Source organism: Mastigoproctus giganteus, chromosome 7 (genome assembly GCF_048544385.1).
Source record: "Mastigoproctus giganteus isolate SK-2022 chromosome 7, ASM4854438v1, whole genome shotgun sequence".
NCBI classification, from domain to species: domain Eukaryota; kingdom Metazoa; phylum Arthropoda; class Arachnida; order Uropygi; family Thelyphonidae; genus Mastigoproctus; species Mastigoproctus giganteus.
Genome location: NC_143581.1, coordinates 144,728,769 through 144,747,140, shown reverse-complemented (window position 1 = coordinate 144,747,140; position 18,372 = coordinate 144,728,769). Strand labels below are relative to the sequence as shown.

At 37.0% G+C, this 18,372-nt stretch overlaps 1 protein-coding gene across 3 annotated transcripts in view; it reads left to right on the top strand.

Annotated features, from left to right (window-relative positions):
• Positions 1–18,372, top strand: part of Cog1 (conserved oligomeric Golgi complex subunit 1) — a 546,651-nt gene that overhangs the window by 64,239 nt on the left and 464,040 nt on the right. For all 3 annotated transcript variants that reach the window (XM_090377929.1, XM_090377930.1, XM_090377928.1), the window contains exons 5-6: positions 4,249–4,315; positions 6,218–6,321. In XM_090377929.1, the coding sequence (XP_090234055.1) occupies positions 4,249–4,315; positions 6,218–6,321 (171 nt within the window). The remainder of the gene's footprint in view (positions 1–4,248; positions 4,316–6,217; positions 6,322–18,372) is intronic.

Genomic DNA, 18,372 nt, shown 5'->3' with positions numbered 1-18,372 from the left:
TGGCCTTAGTTGCTAATGCTCCTAAAAACCAAATAAATAATAATGTCCCATACCCGACTGCTCCACAAACATCAAGCAAGTAGTGCATTTTAATAGGCTGTGATTCAGAGGGCAACTGACCCCCTCAGTTCTCCCCTGAGCCACAGCACTCCTATTAGCTTGAGCCTTTTGCTTTGCTGCTCTGATCTGAGTCATGATTTCGATTTAATTTCAATAAAATTTCAATTTCAGTACAAAATTAAAACCCTAAACTTATATTCCAACACAGTTATAACGCTATATTTATGTTTCAGTATCGAGTGTTATCTACGAAATCCTTTTTATATAACTTCCGTATCAAGTTAAGTATTAATTATTTATTTTTTACTAATTATTTATGTTACATAACCCAAATCGTTATATATATAGTTAAAAGTACAATTTAATTGACAATGAAGTTCAACAAGATTAATTATCTGATTAATTGACAATATTATGTACTATACTATACTATATTAAGCTTATGCTATCTATTATCGCGTAACAATGGCGGTAATTTATGAACGGTAAACACGTGGATTTGATATCCTTTCCGATACTAAGTAATACCTACAAAATCTCTATCTAAGTTACTTTAAACTAAGTATCGTAAATAGGAATATAAAGCTACTCTAGAAAATAAGTTAATATGCCAATTTAAGCTAATAAAACAGAAAATAAATCAGAAAAAACTTCTTTGTTCCGGGAGCGGCAAAAATGTACGTCCGCACAGTCTAACCTCGTTCTCAGACTCCCAATATTCTGAAGTTGAAAAGTGACCAGAGCAAAGATCATCTTTGACAGATAAGCAGCCATATTTGAATTTTGTGAATCAACGGAAATTGTTTAAAAAAGATGTAGCTCTTCTCTGAAAGATTTTAACAATTTGTAGATTTCTGTTGCACATTCCCCTAATTTGAAACAAAACTTGATTCAAAATTGCTGCTTATTAAAATTACTTGTTTTAATATGCAATGAAACCGTAAATAATCCTGTATTCAATGCACATTAATTCAGATTGACTGAATGAAGATATATAGATGGTTCATGATTTACTATGTTTAGATGAGTTATCAAACATATTGCAACTTGCTATGATACGGTGATTTCAAGATATGAAGTGAGTACCCAGCACTTCTTGATCACACCAAATTTGTGAAACAGATTAAAGAAAAATCTTCAAGATTTTCAAAAAGATGTGGAAAACGAGTATCGAAAAAAATATTGTTGATGTTTAGTTTTATGTTGATGTTCAGTTAAAAATCCCAGATCAAGGCAGCAGAAACCACAACTAAGGTAACCAGAAATGTTAAGACCTAAGTTAAAACAGAAAAGAAGGTTATTTTAGAAGGTGATGTAAATACTTCTTACAATAGATAATTTTTAGTAAGCATTAGAAGGAATTAGCATTAGAAGGAATTAGCTTTTAGTAAGCATTAGAAGGAATTAGTAGAGGCATGTGTTTCAAGAAAGCAAGCTTATATAGCATCATCCAAAAAAAAAAAAAAAAAAATTCCATTTTACCCTCCATTCACTCCAAATGCTTGTCGAGTTCTGCCTTTAACTTATTTCCAAATTAAGTTTCTAACCTCCACAATGCCAGATGGAAGTGTGTTCCAACTATCAACCACCCACCGGGTAAAGGCAAATTTCAGCACACCTATTCTACAACTGTCTTTCATCAATTTGAATTTATGTTCCCTTAGGTAAGTAATCTGAGCAAGAGGAGGAATCCCATCAGCATTGAGATTGCTCAAACCATTCAAGGCCTTTTTCACCTTGCAGGTGCCTAGGTTCCAGACTGCAGTTCACCAATGTCATTGCCCTTCTCTGTACTCGTTCCAGTAGCTCTACATCCTTCCTAACATGAGGCCTCCAGACCTGTATGCAGTACTCAAGGTGTGGCCTGACAATTGCCGTATACAAGGGGACAATTACCTCCTTATCCCTGCTAGCAAAATTTCTGTATATCATTGACAAAACACAAGCACCTGTCTGCACTGCTCAGAAAACTTCATATCTCACTGCACAATTACCCCCAGGTCCTTTTCATTTTCTACTACCCTGAGTGTATACCATACAGGTACATTACTCTGGGGTTCCCATATGCAGTACTTTACATTTGTCAATGTTAAACTTCAGTTGCCACCTTTCAACCCATCTGCTCAATTTTTCTAGATACTGTTGCATTAGCATACTGTCATTAGTGTCATTAAGAACCCTGCCGACCTATGTATCATCTGCAAACTTAGGCATTAAGCCTGGTATACCATCATCAGTATCATTAATAAATACAGAAAACAACACTGGGCCGAACATCGAACCCAGGAGGGCCTCACTATAACATAGGTCCATGAAGAGCAGTGTCCATTGATTACCACTCTGTCTTCTTCCACCCAACCATTCCTTTATCCATAGCAGCAATTTTCCTCTAATGCCACACTGCTCCCATTTGTGCAGCAGTCTTTCCATGTGCAACAGTATCAAAAGCCTTTCTAAGATCCAAATATACGATATCAAAATTATTCTTTCCATCCAGTTCTTTGTGACCACATCATAATATCCAATCAAATTGGTCAGACAAGACTTCCCCTTAACAAACCCATGCTGTGTTCAAGCTATAACTGAAGTGTTATTTAGATGATCTTGCAGTGCTTCTTTAACCAGTGCCTCCATTAATTTTCCCGGAACAGAAGTTAAACTAACAGGTCTATAATTACTTGTGTTGCCCTTTGATCCTCCTTTGTGAATTGGGGTCACATTTGCACATCTCCAGTCCATGGGTACCTCCAATGAGTCCAAGGAAGCTCTCATAATTATGGTTAAGGGTTTGCTTTACTTCCTTTGCTACATCCTTTAATATAACTGGATAGATTCCATCCACCCCCTGGTACCTTTTTTATGTTCAGTTTCAACAATTTCTCCTTCACTTTGCTCTCAGTTATTATGAAATCATTTAGCTCCCTGCTAGAGTTTGATAAGCTTCTGGCCTCCACTTCCCTACAGACTTCCTCATGGTGAATGTAGATGCAAAGTACGCATTCAGTTTGTCAGCTACCTCAGCAAGTTCATCAACAATTGAACTGTCGATATCAAGTGTACCAATCTGATTGATCTCCTTCCTTCTAGAGTTTACATAAGTAAAGAAGCCTTTGCTGTTTTTATATGTATCCTTTGTCAAAGGTTTCTCATAATCTGCTTTCACTTGCTTAACCTCATTTGTGACTTGATTACAGACTATTTTATATCTACCATAGCCTTCTGTGTCACCTGATAATTTATTTTCATCCCATGCGTTTTTGTTCTCTGCCACAACTCTTATTAGTTCATCTGCCATCCATTTAGGCCTAAATCTTAGAACAGTATTTAATAGTTTGGACAAAAAGCATAGTAGCTTCCAAGATTATTTCCTTGAATTCTTTCCATTTAGAATTTGTTGCTGGTAACATCATCAGTTGATCCCATTATAGAATTTAAAACTGTCTGAGACCATTGTAGTCACTGTTATAAAAGCAGAAACCATTCCTTTACCCCTGATGGTAGTTACATCTTTAAGTAAATCCCACGTCAGCACACTGTGATCACTGCCACATAGTGGTTCCTTTATCTGCAGATTCTTAATGCATGAAGAATTACTGCTGATAATCAGATCAAGAGTATTACTCCCTCTTATTTCCTCTTGAACATGCTGCTGTAGAAAACAATCATCCAATAAATCCACAAAAGCCTTTTTAGTGTGCGAGTGACCAAACCATAAGTTCCAGTCAATATCTGGGAAGTTAAAATCTCCCATTATAAGACAATTACTGATATTACTCTGGCTTGGGTTTCAAAAATGTAACAGAAAATGGGATAGCATGGAACAAAATAGTAAACGGAAGTCTAGACAGACTGATTTTTACTACCATTGTGACCTATTACACTCGTTAGGTATAACAGAATTGAATAATGATGGAACTATAAATTCTCTTCCTCTTGTGGTTTTCTGTTCTGGGTGGGCATGTGCGTGTTTAATGTCAAAACGTGTTGGGAGATGCTGTGCTGTCTTCTGCAGATGCATTATCTGCTTTGTGGTCTAGTCTGTGTTTGTTATGATACTAGTTAATGATATTATTTAATTTAGATAGATTAAATCACATTTTATCTTCCTTGCCCATTGTTTTTCTGAAATTGATTTTGTGTTGTGTTCAACTTATTATTATTTTAATATTTTATTATTTTTTTTTTTAGGGAGAGATACCGTGATTTAATGGATGCAGCTGATACCATTACAGAAATGAAGAATACTGCTACTAAAGTAAAATTGAATGCAGCTTAGCAATTCTCATTATCTGTTAATTCTAGTGCAATTTTATTCAGAATTCAGACTTCATTTGCATAAATTCTTTTGAATATATTCATTCTAAAATACTATTTATGTTTGTAAAATATTAAAAATATATCTGCCATTTCATTATAAATGTTTCACCAAGTGCACAAACTGTTAATTTGCTTACTATTGATTTTAGGAGAATTTTCATTGAGACATTTAAAGCTGTATTTCAAGATATTTAATCAAAATAAATATAGTTTACAGGAATGATTTTGTAATTTCTAACTTAAGTTTGCAGATTTAATTTCAACTTCAAAATTTGCCTAATCATTTTTTTTTTTTTTTTTTTTTTTAATCTGAAAGCATTAGCTTTTATTCTGAAATCTCTCATAAAACCTAATTTTTCACACAAAAATGAGCACATCCTCCATTAACATCAAATCCCCAGCTTAAAAACAAATATGTTTAGTAGCTGCCACAAAAATTGCATCAACCCTTTAAAGTTTATTTCAGTAGTATCTTTTCTGTACACTTAAAATTATGTCACCTGAAGGCACAATTTTATCATCCTGTGATGTTTCTGTTATTGCATGAACTTTTATATTCATTTGTAGTTTTTTGTTTGTTTTTTGGTTTTTAGGAGCATTAGCAACTAAGGCCATATTGTTCCGGGGATATGCGGTGGTCATTCCCTGATCTTTATGAAACGAATTGCTTATAGAGAATTGAAGGTTATAAATCCACTGTAGAAGGCAGTTGTGAGGCCACACATATGATGAATAGTATGTCTGAGTGCTGTCTCCGTAGCCAAGTGGTTAGGAGCAGGAGTGCAGTAGCACACACTCTTTGAGTAGACTGGGGTTCAAGCTCCTGACTGCTAAATACGGTTGCTCTGCCAACCCACATTATTATGAGCAAACAGAAAGGCTTATGCTGCACCAGCCACAAAAAAAAAAAAAAAAAAAAAAAAAAATTCCCATGTTACCCTGAGAGAGAGAGAGAGAGAGCGTGCGCGAGCGAGTCAGAAGTAGAAGGGAATCACCAAGAAGGCAAGAAAGAGAAAAATGATGATGATGATGTTAAGCTCATTGGACCAGCGTGGCAGATTATTGTCCATTTCTATTAACATGAATCGTTGAGGAGGCTGGCTGCAGCTTACCTTTACCTTTATGTCCAAGATTGGAAGAGGTCACCCAAATAATGTGAGACTTACAATATGTGGGCTATAGAACTAGATGCTTTAGAGGGGATCTGACTGAAGTTTATGAGAACCGAGTAGGAACAGTAAAATGTGTTAAGGTTAAATTTTTCCTTATTGATGATGCATAAATTCAGATTAAGGGGATGTGGTATAGAAGATTGTAGGAAGTTAAAATTAGTGAAAAGCAAAGATGAATTTCTGATATTTAGCCATAAGTGCTAAAAATTGTAATTGCATATCTGCTGTTTCCATTCCATGAATATTGAACTGCAAAAGTATTTGTCTCTGAGTTAAATAGAGATGGTCCATTACAATTAGGTTTTAATAACCTATTGTCATGTGTTTATATTCATATGCAGAGTAAAAGAATAAAAATAGTGTAGTCTAGGCAAGGACAAGCACACAGTAGTCTGGAAAATTCTATTTGAACAACCTACATAGTGCATTTCTTTCACCTATTTTGGTGACAAATTGAAGAAGAGCAAACAGAAATATCCTGTGTTGATTTGACATACAGTTTTAAGGTTTTGACACAGGCTTCTCTGTTTAATAGGTGAACTGCATTCTCCCTTCCCCATATTTAAAAGCGAAAACAATGAAACGAATGCTATTATAAATTCCTAAATATTTACTTCTAATCAATCTTGAAATTTAAGTATAATTTTTTTTTTTTTTTTTTTTTTCAGGTAACAGTACATATTAAAACAATGGAAGAACATTGTACAGAAATTCAGCATAGCAGTATTAGGTCAGGACTTCTGCAAGCTATTCAGAAGAAGGTGACAGAAAGGTGTGTTTAAAGTTGATGTTCAAGAAAAAATGCTTTAGGTTGCAAAAAAAAAAAAAGTTTTATAAATGAGTTATCATTATGAATGTATAAATGAGTTATAAGTTATCAAGGGAGAAAAAACAATAGAAATATGTGGAGGTGACCGACAAAATTATGGTAAATATAGGATATGGCAAAAAATACGGATATAATTTAATATTTTTCTGTTATATTGATATTAAAATGTTTTAATATAACAGACACAAATTTGTCTGTTGCATTGACGTTATATTATGTTAGAAGGATATGCCTTTATAAAAATCATATCTTTTTTAACATAGTATACTAAAAATACTTATTAAATGAAAGCAACAAGTCTCAATATGTTCTATGTTATTAATCAATTTACAAACTAATGAGAGGAATTACCTTGATATCAGCATGTAGAATACTTCTTTCCTAACACTCTCCTTGAGTAAAAGAATATAAAATAACTAAATGAATTTTCTACACTTGGAGAGAAAACATTAGCGATCAAACAAACCCAGAATCTGTGGTTCAAGAGCTCTCAACCCGATACCAAAATACATCGCACCACCAACAAATGTCAACAAGCGAAAGAAGACATTGTGACTCTAATTCTAAAAATTTTTTTACTTTCCTGAAGTGGACAGGACTTTGACTTTGGTCATGATCACAGGATAGTAAAACATGAAATGAATGGCAGAATTTATTAGCATTAGCATTAGTAGAGGCATTTGATGCAAGAAAGCAAGCTTATGCAGCATCAGCCAAAAAAAAAAAAAAAAAAAACACCCACTTCCACTTCACCCCTCTGTTCGTTCAAAATACCTGTCCAGCTGAGCCTTAAACTTATTTAGGCTATCAACATCCACTACAAGGGATGGAAGTCTGTTCCACCAACCAACCACCCTCTGGCTAAAGGCAAATTTCCGCACATCTATCCTACATCTGTCTTTCCTCAATTTGAACTTATGCCCTCTCAGGTGATTATTCTGAGCTAGAGGAAGAATCCCATCAGCATTGAGCATGCTCAAACCATTCAAGGCTTTATACACCTCTATCAGATCACCTCGCTGGTGCCTAGTCTCCAGACACTGTAATTTGCAAAACTTAAGCCTTTCTTCGTAAGAGCACCCCTTTGTTCCATTCACTAATCTTGTTGCCCATCTTTGTACTCGTTCCAGCAGCTCTACATCCTTCTTGAAATGAGGCCTCCAGACCTGTATACAGTACTCTAGGTGTGGCCTGACCATTGCCTTATACAAGGGAATAATCACCTCCTTATCCCTGCTGGAAAAATTCCTGTATATCATTGAGAATACTCCATGAGCTACTCTTGCAGCCCGTCTGCACTGCTCAGAGAACTTCATATCTGCCTGCACAACCACCCCCAAGTCCCTTTCATTCTCTACCACTGTCAGTTTTGTACCACAGAGTTGATACGTTGCTCTGGGGTTGCTGTTTCCCATGTGTAGTACTTTACATTTGTCAATGTTAAACTTCATTTGCCACCTCTCAGCCCATCTGCTCAACCTTTCCAGATCCTGTTGCAGCAGCATAATGTCAGTAGTGTCCTTGACAACCCTGCCAACCTTTGTATCGTCTGCAAACTTGGACATTAAGCTTGATATACCATTATCATTTATAAATACAGAAAACAATAATGGACCCAACACTGAGCCCTGAGGGACTCCACTAATAACATTATTCCACGATGAGCAGTGTCCATTGATTACCACTCTCTGTCTTCTCCCCCTCAACCACCCCTTTATCCATAGCAGCAATTTGCCTCCAATGTCACACTGCTCCAATTTGTGTAGCAGTCTTCCATGTGCAACAGTATCAAAAGCCTTTCTAAGATCCAAGTATATAATATCAAAGCTATTCCCTGCATCCAGTTCTTTTGTGACTGCATCATAGTATGCAATCAAATTGGTCAGGCAAGACTTCCCCTTAACAAAACCATGCTGTGTCCGAGCTATAACTGAAGTTTTGTCTAAATGATCCTGCAGTGCTTCTTTAACCAGTGCCTCCATTAATTTTCGTGGAACAGAAGTTAAGCTCACAGGTCTATAATTACTTGTGTCAGCCTTTGATCCTCCTTTGTGAATTGGGGTCACATTTGCACATTTCCAGTCTATGGGTACCTCCCCTGAGTCCAAGGAAGCTCTCATAATTATGGCTAAGGGTTTGCTTACGTCCTTTGGGAATTGGGGTCACATTTGCACATTTCCAGTCTATGGGTACCTCCCCTGAGTCCAAGGAAGCTCTCATAATTATGGCTAAGGGTTTGCTTACTTCCTTTGCTGCCTCCTTTAATATAACTGGATAGATCCCATCCACCCCGGGTGCCTTTCTTGTGTTTATCTTCAACAGTTTCTCCTCCACTTTACTCCCAGTTATTTCAAGATTCTGTAGCTTACTGCTAGAGTTGAATACACCTCTGGCATTCCCCTCGCTGAATAACTCCTCATGTGTGAATGTCGATGCAAAATATTCATTTAGTTTGTTAGCTACCTGAGCAGGATCATCAACAGTTGACCCATCAATATCAAGTGGACCAATCTGATTCATCCCCTTCCTTCTAGAGTTTACATAAGTAAAGGACTCTTTGCTGTTTTTCTTTGCATCCCTTGCCAAGGATTTCTCGTAATCTGCCTTTGCCTGCCTAACCTCCTTTGTAACTTGGTTGCATATCAACTTGTATCTATCATAGGCTTCTGTGTCATGTGTTAATTTGTAAGTATCCCATGCATTTTTCTTCTCTGCCATATGCCTCATTAGTTCATCTGACATCCATTTTGGCCTAAACCTTGAACAATATTTCTTAGTTGGTATGTAAAGCCTAGTAGCTTCCAAGATAAGTTCTTTGAATGCTTCCCATTTTGAATTTGCTGTTGGTAACATCATCAGTTGATCCCACTGTATAGAATTTAAATACTGTCTCAGTCCATCGTAGTCGCCTTTACGGAAGCAATAACCCTTCCCTTTACCCCTAATGGTAGTTACCTCTTTGAGTAAATCCCACTTCAGTACTGTGATCACTGCCACTTAGTGGTTCATTTACCCGCAGATTCTTAATGCATGAAGAATCACTACTGATAATCAAATCAAGAGTATTTCTCCCTCTAGTTGTCTCCCGAACAGGCTGATGTAGAAAACAATCATCCAATAAATCCACAAAAGCCCTGCTAGTGTGTGAGTGACCAGCCCCCAAATTCCAGTCAATATCTGAGAAATTAAAATCTCCCATTATAAGACTCTCTGATTTACTGGCCCACTCTATTTCCCTGTACAGTTTCTTATTATACTCATCAGAGTCTTTAGGCCTATGGCACACTCCTACTCTCAATTTTGATTTCCCAATGCTTATGTCACACCAAACTGACTCAACACTGCACTGTCCAGCAATGTCGACTGGCTTCACTTCCTTGGTTTTTATGTGTTTCTTAACTAATAGCATAACCCCCCCCCCCCTTCCTATCCTGTCTATCCTTTCTGTAGACGTTGTACTCCCCAAATTCCAGTTCTGCATCCCTTATATCTGTGTGACACCACGTCTCTGATATCCCAACAATATCTGCCTTTGATGTTTTGAGCAATACCTCAAATTCATCAAATTTATTTACTAAACTCTTAGCATTGGTGTACACGCAAGTATACCTGCACCTGTTTCTATTCTTAGCTACCCTAACACAACCCATGTGTTTACTTGTACCGCAATGGCTCCCAGCAGTCTCTGAAATATCATTCATCTTGTTTTTCAGGCTTCTGCTCATTCTAATAGAAGCAGTGCAAGAATCTCTTTCACCTCTGCCAGTGGCTACTGTCTCCCCCCAAGCTAGCAGTTTTCCGACCCACCTAACACTGTCTCGATAGCATCAGCAAATATTCTTGCACCCTTTCTATTTAAGTGTTATCCCATCCCTGTAGAAGCAATCTCTCCTGTTAACAAGTACAGTCCAGGCTGAAAAAAATTCTACCCCTTGAGCCTTGCACAATCTTTCCAGGGCCGAATTGATCGACAAGGCTCTCATCATATACTCCCTCCTATCGTGTCTGGGCAGAATTGCAGACACTTTCAAATCAACCCTAATTCTCGGCTTTTGTTCAACAGTGACCTGTATTTGTTAAGTAATTCTGCCGGTCTCCTACTCTTATAGATGAGAGGTCAGTTGTTATTCTGGAGCATGTGCTTAAAAAAACCACAACTCTGAAATTGGATAGGGGCAACTCACATTAATTGGATTTCAATGTAATTTACTTTCAAGTGTTTCAGCTGTTAATAATTTTGTATAATTGTGTTGGATATTAATAATTTTGGCACCATTAAACAAGAATGTATGGCCTTCGCTGACAGTGTGGAAAGCTAATTCAGAGGCCAAATAGACTTTTGCAATTACTAATGACCTTACACAATTTTTATTTTTTTATTAACCTACTAGAATGACAGTCCTAACCACAATTATAGCACTCTTTAGTGGTCCTTTAGGCAACTCAGATCATGACATAATGGTTTCTTCTCTAGTGGAGCCTGAAAAATTCCACTGAGTGGAAATTCAATCCATCATTTTGCTGATGATAGCACATTACCTTCCAGTTTGAGACAGCTTGCCATTCTTAAACAGCTTAAATTCTCTAATATCTACAATTCATTACATGCTAATCTCCAGGCAATTCTTCAATGGGGTGAAGAAAGCCATCATGCTTCTAAAACTTGGTATTGTCTTATTTTTTTCAAAAAAGGTGTCTGCTGCTCCTTTGCTCATCTTTTGTACATAAGCACATCACAAATAGTTTCTTCTGCATCAAAAACATTAGGTTTTCTTTTTTGCTCTTGGCATTACTTTTCTTGTAACCAACTACTATGCAAAAATCTCAAATGTTCCCTATTTTGGTTGCTCCTAAATTTGGGGTAGTGTATCCCCCCCCCCAAACCTCTTTGAAGCTTTGTGACTCAATTCATAAGAAGGCATTCCGGTTGATGACCCATCGCTTGTAAAGTTTTGCCATTCTCTGTCATGTAGTTTTTCAGTTGTTGCTGTATGATTTTTTTTTTTTTATATAGACTTCATGGGTTCTGCTATCCTGAATTGGCATCCCCTACTCTCTTCCATACCAGTCCTAATATGTGCCACAAATAGTCATCATCCAGCTCCAAACTCAAGGAACTGACCGTTCCTCTTTATCATTTATCTGTTCTATTTCTTTTTACAAAAAACAGGCTTCCTTCGTATGTATTTTCTGAAAATTGTAGTCTAGAAAAATTCAGTTTTAACGTCAATTTGTGGCATTATCCTATTAAAGCAAACACAGATCTGTACCATTCCATACTTCTTGCACATTGTAGGGAGCATGGAATTGTCTAAAATATTAAGGTATATGTTGGCAGTCACATTTCCCTGCACAATCAGCAAAGGTTTGTAGGCATACCACGAGAAACAGCCACACCATTACCCTACCTCCTTTGAACTTTAATTGTTGGCATGATACACCACAGCAGCAGACTTTCTCCAGCCATCTTCTTATCCACATATACCCATCTTGTTGGAAAAGTGTGCAGTGAGATTTGTTGCTTCGCATAATGAATTTCCACTGTTCTGCAGACTGGTTATTGCATTTATCATGTCGTGTAAGATTAGAGAGATTGCCAATTTCAGTTAGTGATAGTTCGCTTAACTGCTGCTACTCTCCCTCTTGAAAGGCACAGATCTCAGTGCCTTTACTCCTAGTTTAGTTTAATAATCTTTTTTTTTTAGGAATGTGTGGTGAGATTGGCATGCTATCCATCCTCATGTAAAGTGAGCTTCAGTGTCTTGTGCATTGCTGAATGATGATGGCATCATGCTTCCATTTCATGATAACATTACCAATGATCAATTTTTGATGGTATAGACTTTCAGGAATTGCATGAGTTGACATGGCAGCAGTGTGATATCTGACAATAACACTCCTCTCAAATTGGCTCTGGGCCATGACAAGAATAGTAAACTTGCAGGCTCATGTATATAAGTTATAAGTTATATAAGTTAGATTCAGTTATATAAGTTATAACTGAATAATAACTGAATAACTTATATAAGTCTAACTTATATAATTAGACACTTTTTGCTTACCTTATATACCAGTCTGGGTCATTTGTTTATTCAGGCAAGTCCAATGGACTGTGAAAGCAGAAGTGTCTGGATACTTTTAGGAAGGTAGGGTTTACATGAAAAATACCTTGTCCTCCTGCTTGCTTTCCTTGCCAGTGATATCTTATAATCAGCCTCCACCAGTTGAATTGTTTCTTTGGTGTTACTGATCTCTTTATAGGTCACATTACTTAGGAACTTGTGCATGCTAGTATAGAATTGAATTATTAGGGAAACACCAAACAGTGTATTGCTAATTTTTATAAATAGACTATTTTTTTTCTATCTTTCCCAGTTACATAAAAATTAAGACTATACTTAAGATAAGTAAGCACAGACCAGAAAAATTAATACAATTATCAAAATGTTGACTAATTGGAACAAATATCTGAAGTTGCTGGTGTCTGTGAAGGAAAACAAAATTCCCCTCGCTTTTCCTTCTATGATACTAGTAACTTCAGATCTTTATTTCTATTTATCAAAGCTTGTGGCAATAGCAGATGAAACATTTCAGTAAATCTACTAATTTTTGTGGACTGTACTCTACTTATTTTAACGAGAGCTAACTTATTCTGTTAATTTTTATAACTGGGAAAGTTAGAATAGAAATAAATAAATAAATCTTTATACAGCAAATTACTAAAAAGAATACAGGAACTGGGTACATAATATGGAATTGCAGTGTATGACAACAGTTTTCATTAATTTTTTTTGAAATTAGCTATGACAATTTCAAAAAAAGTTTTTTTTACACACACACACACACACACACACACACACACACACACACACACACACACACACACACACACACACACACAGTAGAGCATCAGTAATCCGAACTAATTGGGACTGAGTAGTTCGAACTTGCGATTTGTTCGGATTTTCAAACTTATAAAAAATATTGTTCTGGAGACTTAAAAAAAAAAAAAAAGTTTAGAAAAACACTGGCTTTAAAATCTGAGGGACTGCCTAATTTTTTTTTTTTAAATCCAGTGCCTTTTCACACAACAGAGGTTGAGATATGGGTTCTCTTAAACTTCGTCTGTGTGAACCACAAATAAACTGCATCTTTGAGGGATGAGTCATTAGTTGTTTTCATAGTTGTTTTTTTTTGCACCATCTGAATCAAGTTTTGATGCAAAACTTAAAATTTTTCCTTTGTTGTTTTTAATGTCTGTTGACTCTTCAACCTAGTAAAATTTTGCTAATGAAGACGTGCTTTCTCCCTTTGAAAGTCTGTTTAAAATCTCAATCTTCGATTCAATTGGTAAAAATTTCTGCTTCCTTTTAAAAGATGAAGGAAACTACAGTACGGTAAAATAAAATTCTGTTCAGAACGTTTTTACTCCATATATATAGGTGGTGTGTGTGTGTGTGGTAAAAGTAATAAACCTGTTGAAAAATATGAAGATGGAGGTGTAAATTGCACAGAATGCTAAAACTAATAGAAGGATAACAAAATTGGAGATATTGAAGAATGTGAATATCCTATATGATATAATGAATTAAATAAAATTACAGTTAGTTCCTAACTTATGTAAATTTTTTTGGTAAAATCGTTAAGATATTTTCTGTATAATATTTAAGAGTGAAGTTGAATGAAGAAACAATAAGTATAAGTTTTTATTTTTGTTCCCATACAAACTGTGCTGCATAATAACCTACAGCATAACTAGAATCTAGGTAAATAACTAGAGGTAGCATTTCATTTTTAGCTTTAAAAATTCTGAAGTTATATTCTTCACCATGTGTTTGAGACAGATGAACTAGGTCGAAGCACTTCAGAGAAACCATCACAACATTCAAGACACATGGACTGTGTCCCTTTGCCTATTTCTTTGGAGAATTATACTCCAGCCCTTTGTCTCTGCATCCTTTCTTTCGGGATTGTAGGGTCGGTTCAGGTTTGTTTGTGAGCGAAGCGGGAGCTTTTGTTTTCATTTTCTGTGTAATATTTGTTACACGTCAGGTTATTGTGGTGAAGTTGAAATTCACCTTGTCTTTGTCCAATCATTTTCACCGCCTTCGCATCACACTATCATCGTGTAGTGCGTGCTTCATTCACATGTCATACGCTGTGACAGCAGCTCTTGTAACTTAACCCTATAAATTTCTTTACAGAAAATTTAATTTTGACTGTTATCATGGTGTCACCTAAGAGAATAAGTGAAAGTGGTACTACTTCACTGCTCTTGCCCCAAGATAAAGTTTTTAATTGTTATGGTATATAACTATTTTTCTTTATTCTTCTAAAGATATTATGTGGTTTTTGTAATTTGGCATATCCAGGATATAGTAGCCATATTTTATTAGTAATTCCTGAGTTGCATAAAACTTGACTTACATAAGAACTCCTGGAATGTATGTCGGGGACAGACTGTGTAGGCTAAATTGGATAGCCAATTAGAGAAAAGGGAATTGTAAAGCAAAAATGATTAGATTAATATATGGAGTAATGGCAAGCATCAGGTAAGGGTAGGGTACTGTGGTTATAAGTCCAAGAAATGTGAGAGAAAAATTATAAAATTAAAATCTGATGTTTGCTAAAAATAAATATTGATACGTAATCAGGTATTTCTTCAGAGGACTACACCTGATCATGTATCAAAAACTGCATTTCTATGCTTGTCCCTACTTGTGAAAGAAAAGGAATTTTAAAATAAAAAATAAGTGAAAGCAAATCGGAGGGTAAAGCAAATCTTCCACAAAAATGTGGACAAGGTAGTCCCAATGCAGCTGATGTGGCAGAATATATGAAATTTAAGTAAATTAAGAAGTAAAATAATAATAAAATTAAAATAAGTGCTTATAGTGTAACTTAGATGCAATAATAGGTGGTTATAAGTGACAATTTAGTAAATAATGCAATTTAGCAAAAATATTTTGGGAGAATTAGCATTAGCATTAGTAGAGGCATTTGATGCAAGAAAGCGAGCTTATGCAGCATCAGCCAAAAAAAAAAAAAAAAAAAACCACTTCCACTTCACCCCTCTGTTCATTCAAAATACCTGTCCAGCTGAGCCTTAAACTTATTTAGGCTATCAACCTCCACCACAAGGGATAGAAGTCTGTTCCACCAACCAACCACCCGCTGGCTAAAGGCAAATTTCCGCACGTCTATCCTACATCTGTCTTTCCTCAATTTGAATTTATGCCCTCTCAGGTGATTTTTCTGAGCTAGAGGAAGAATCCCATCAGCATTGAGCATGCTTAAACCATTCAAGGCTTTATACACCTCTATCAGATCACCTCGCTGGTGCCTAGTCTCCAGACACTGTAATTTGCAAAACTTAAGCCTTTCTTCGTAAGAGCACCCCTTTGTTCCATTCACTAATCTTGTTGCCCTTCTCTGTACTCGTTCCAGCAGCTCTACATCCTTCTTGAAATGAGGCCTCCAGACCTGTATACAGTACTCTAGGTGTGGCCTGACCATTGCCTTATACAATGGAATAATCACCTCCTTATCCCTGATGGAAAAATTCCTGTATATCATTGACAATACTCCATGAACTACTCTTGCAGCCCGTCTGCACTGCTCAGAGAACTTCATATCTGCCTGCACAACCACCCTCAAGTCCCTTTCATTCTCTACCACTGTCAGTGTAGTACCACAGAGTTGATACGTTGCTCTGGGATTGCTGTTTCCCATGTGTAGTACTTTACATTTGTCAATGTTAAACTTCATTTGCCACCTCTCAGCCCATCTGCTCAACCTTTCCAGATCCTGTTGCAGCAGCATAGTGTCAATAGTGTCCTTGACAACCCTGCCAACCTTTGTATCATCTGCAAACTTGGACATTAAGCTTGATATACCATCATCAATATCATTTATAAATACAGAAAACAATAATGGACCCAACACTGAGCCCTGAGGAACTCCACTAATAACATCAGTCCACGATGAGCAGTGTCCATTGATTACCACTCTCTGTCTTCTCCCCCTCAACCACCCCTTTATCCATAGCAGCAATTTGCCTCCAATGTCACACTGCTCCAATTTGTGTAGCAGTCTTCCATGTGCAACAGTATCAAAAGCCTTTCTAAGATCCAAGTATATAATATCAAAGCTATTCCCTGCATCCAGTTCTTTTGTGACTGCATCATAGTATGCAATCAAATTGGTCAGGCAAGACTTCCCCTTAACAAAACCATGCTGTGTCCGAGCTATAACTGAAGTTTTGTCTAAATGATCCTGCAGTGCTTCTTTAACCAGTGCCTCCATTAATTTTCGTGGAACAGAAGTTAAGCTCACAGGTCTATAATTACTTGTGTCAGCCTTTGATCCTCCTTTGTGAATTGGGGTCACATTTGCACATTTCCAGTCTATGGGTACCTCCCCTGAGTCCCAAGGAAGCTCTCATAATTATGGCTAAGGGTTTGCTTACTTCCTTTGCTGCCTCCTTTAATATAACTGGATAGATCCCATCCACCCCGGGTGCCTTTCTTGTGTTTATCTTCAACAGTTTCTCCTCCACTTTACTCCCAGTTATTTCAAGATTCTGTAGCTTACTGCTAGAGTTGAATACACCTCTGGCATTCCCCTCGCTGAATAACTCCTCACGTGTGAATGTCGATGCAAAATATTCATTTAGTTTGTTAGCTACCTGAGCAGGATCATCAACAGTTGACCCATCAATATCAAGTGGACCAATCTGATTCATCCCCTTCCTTCTAGAGTTTACATAAGTAAAGAACTCTTTGCTGTTTTTCTTTGCATCCCTTGCCAAGGATTTCTCGTAATCTGCCTTCGCCTGCCTAACCTCCTTTGTAACTTGGTTGCATATCAACTTGTATCTATCATAGGCTTCTGTGTCATGTGTTAATTTGTAAGTATCCCATGCATTTTTCTTCTCTGCCATGTGCCTCATTAGTTCATCTGACATCCATTTTGGCCTAAACCTTGAACAATATTTCTTAGTTGGTATGTAAAGCCTAGTAGCTTCCAAGATAAGTTCTTTGAATGTTTCCCATTTTGAATTTGCTGTTGGTAACATCATCAGTTGGTCCCACTGTATAGAATTTAAATACTGTCTCAGTCCATCATAGTCGCCTTTACGGAAGCAATAACCCTTCCCTTTACCCCTAATGGTAGTTACCTCTTTGAGTAAATCCCACTTCAGCACACTGTGATCACTGCCACCTAGTGGTTCATTTATCTGCAGATTCTTAATGCATGAAGAATCACTGCTGATAATCAAATCAAGAGTATTACTCCCTCTAGTTGCCTCCCGAACATGCTGATGTAGAAAACAATCATCCAATAAATCCACAAAAGCCCTGCTAGTGTGTGAGTGACCAGCCCCCAAATTCCAGTCAGTATCTGGGAAATTAAAATCTCCCATTGTAAGACTCTCTGATTTACTGGCCCACTCTATTTCCCTTACAGTTCCTTATTATACTCATCAGAGTCATTAGGCCTATAGCACACTCCTACTCTCAATTTTGATCTCCCAATGTTTATGTCACACCAAACTGACTCAACACTGCACTGTCCAGCGATGTCGACTGGCTTCACTTCCTTGGTTTTTATGTGTTTCTTAACTAATAGCATAACCCCTCCCCCCTTCCTATCCTGTCTATCCTTTCTGTAGACGTTGTACTCCCCAATTTGCAGTTCTGCATCCTTTATATCTGTGTGACACCACGTCTCTGATATCCCAACAATATCTGCCTTCGATGTTTTGAGCAATACCTCAAATTCATCAACTAAACTCCTAGCATTGGTGTACACGCAAGTATACCTGCACCTGTTTCTATTCTTAGCTACCCTAACGCCACCCATGTGTTTACTTGTACCGCAGTGGCTCCCAGCAGTCTCTGAAATACCATGCATCTTGTTTTTCAGGCTTCTGCTCATTCTAATAGAAGCAGTGCAAGAATCTCTTTCACCTCTGCCAGTGGCTACTGTCAA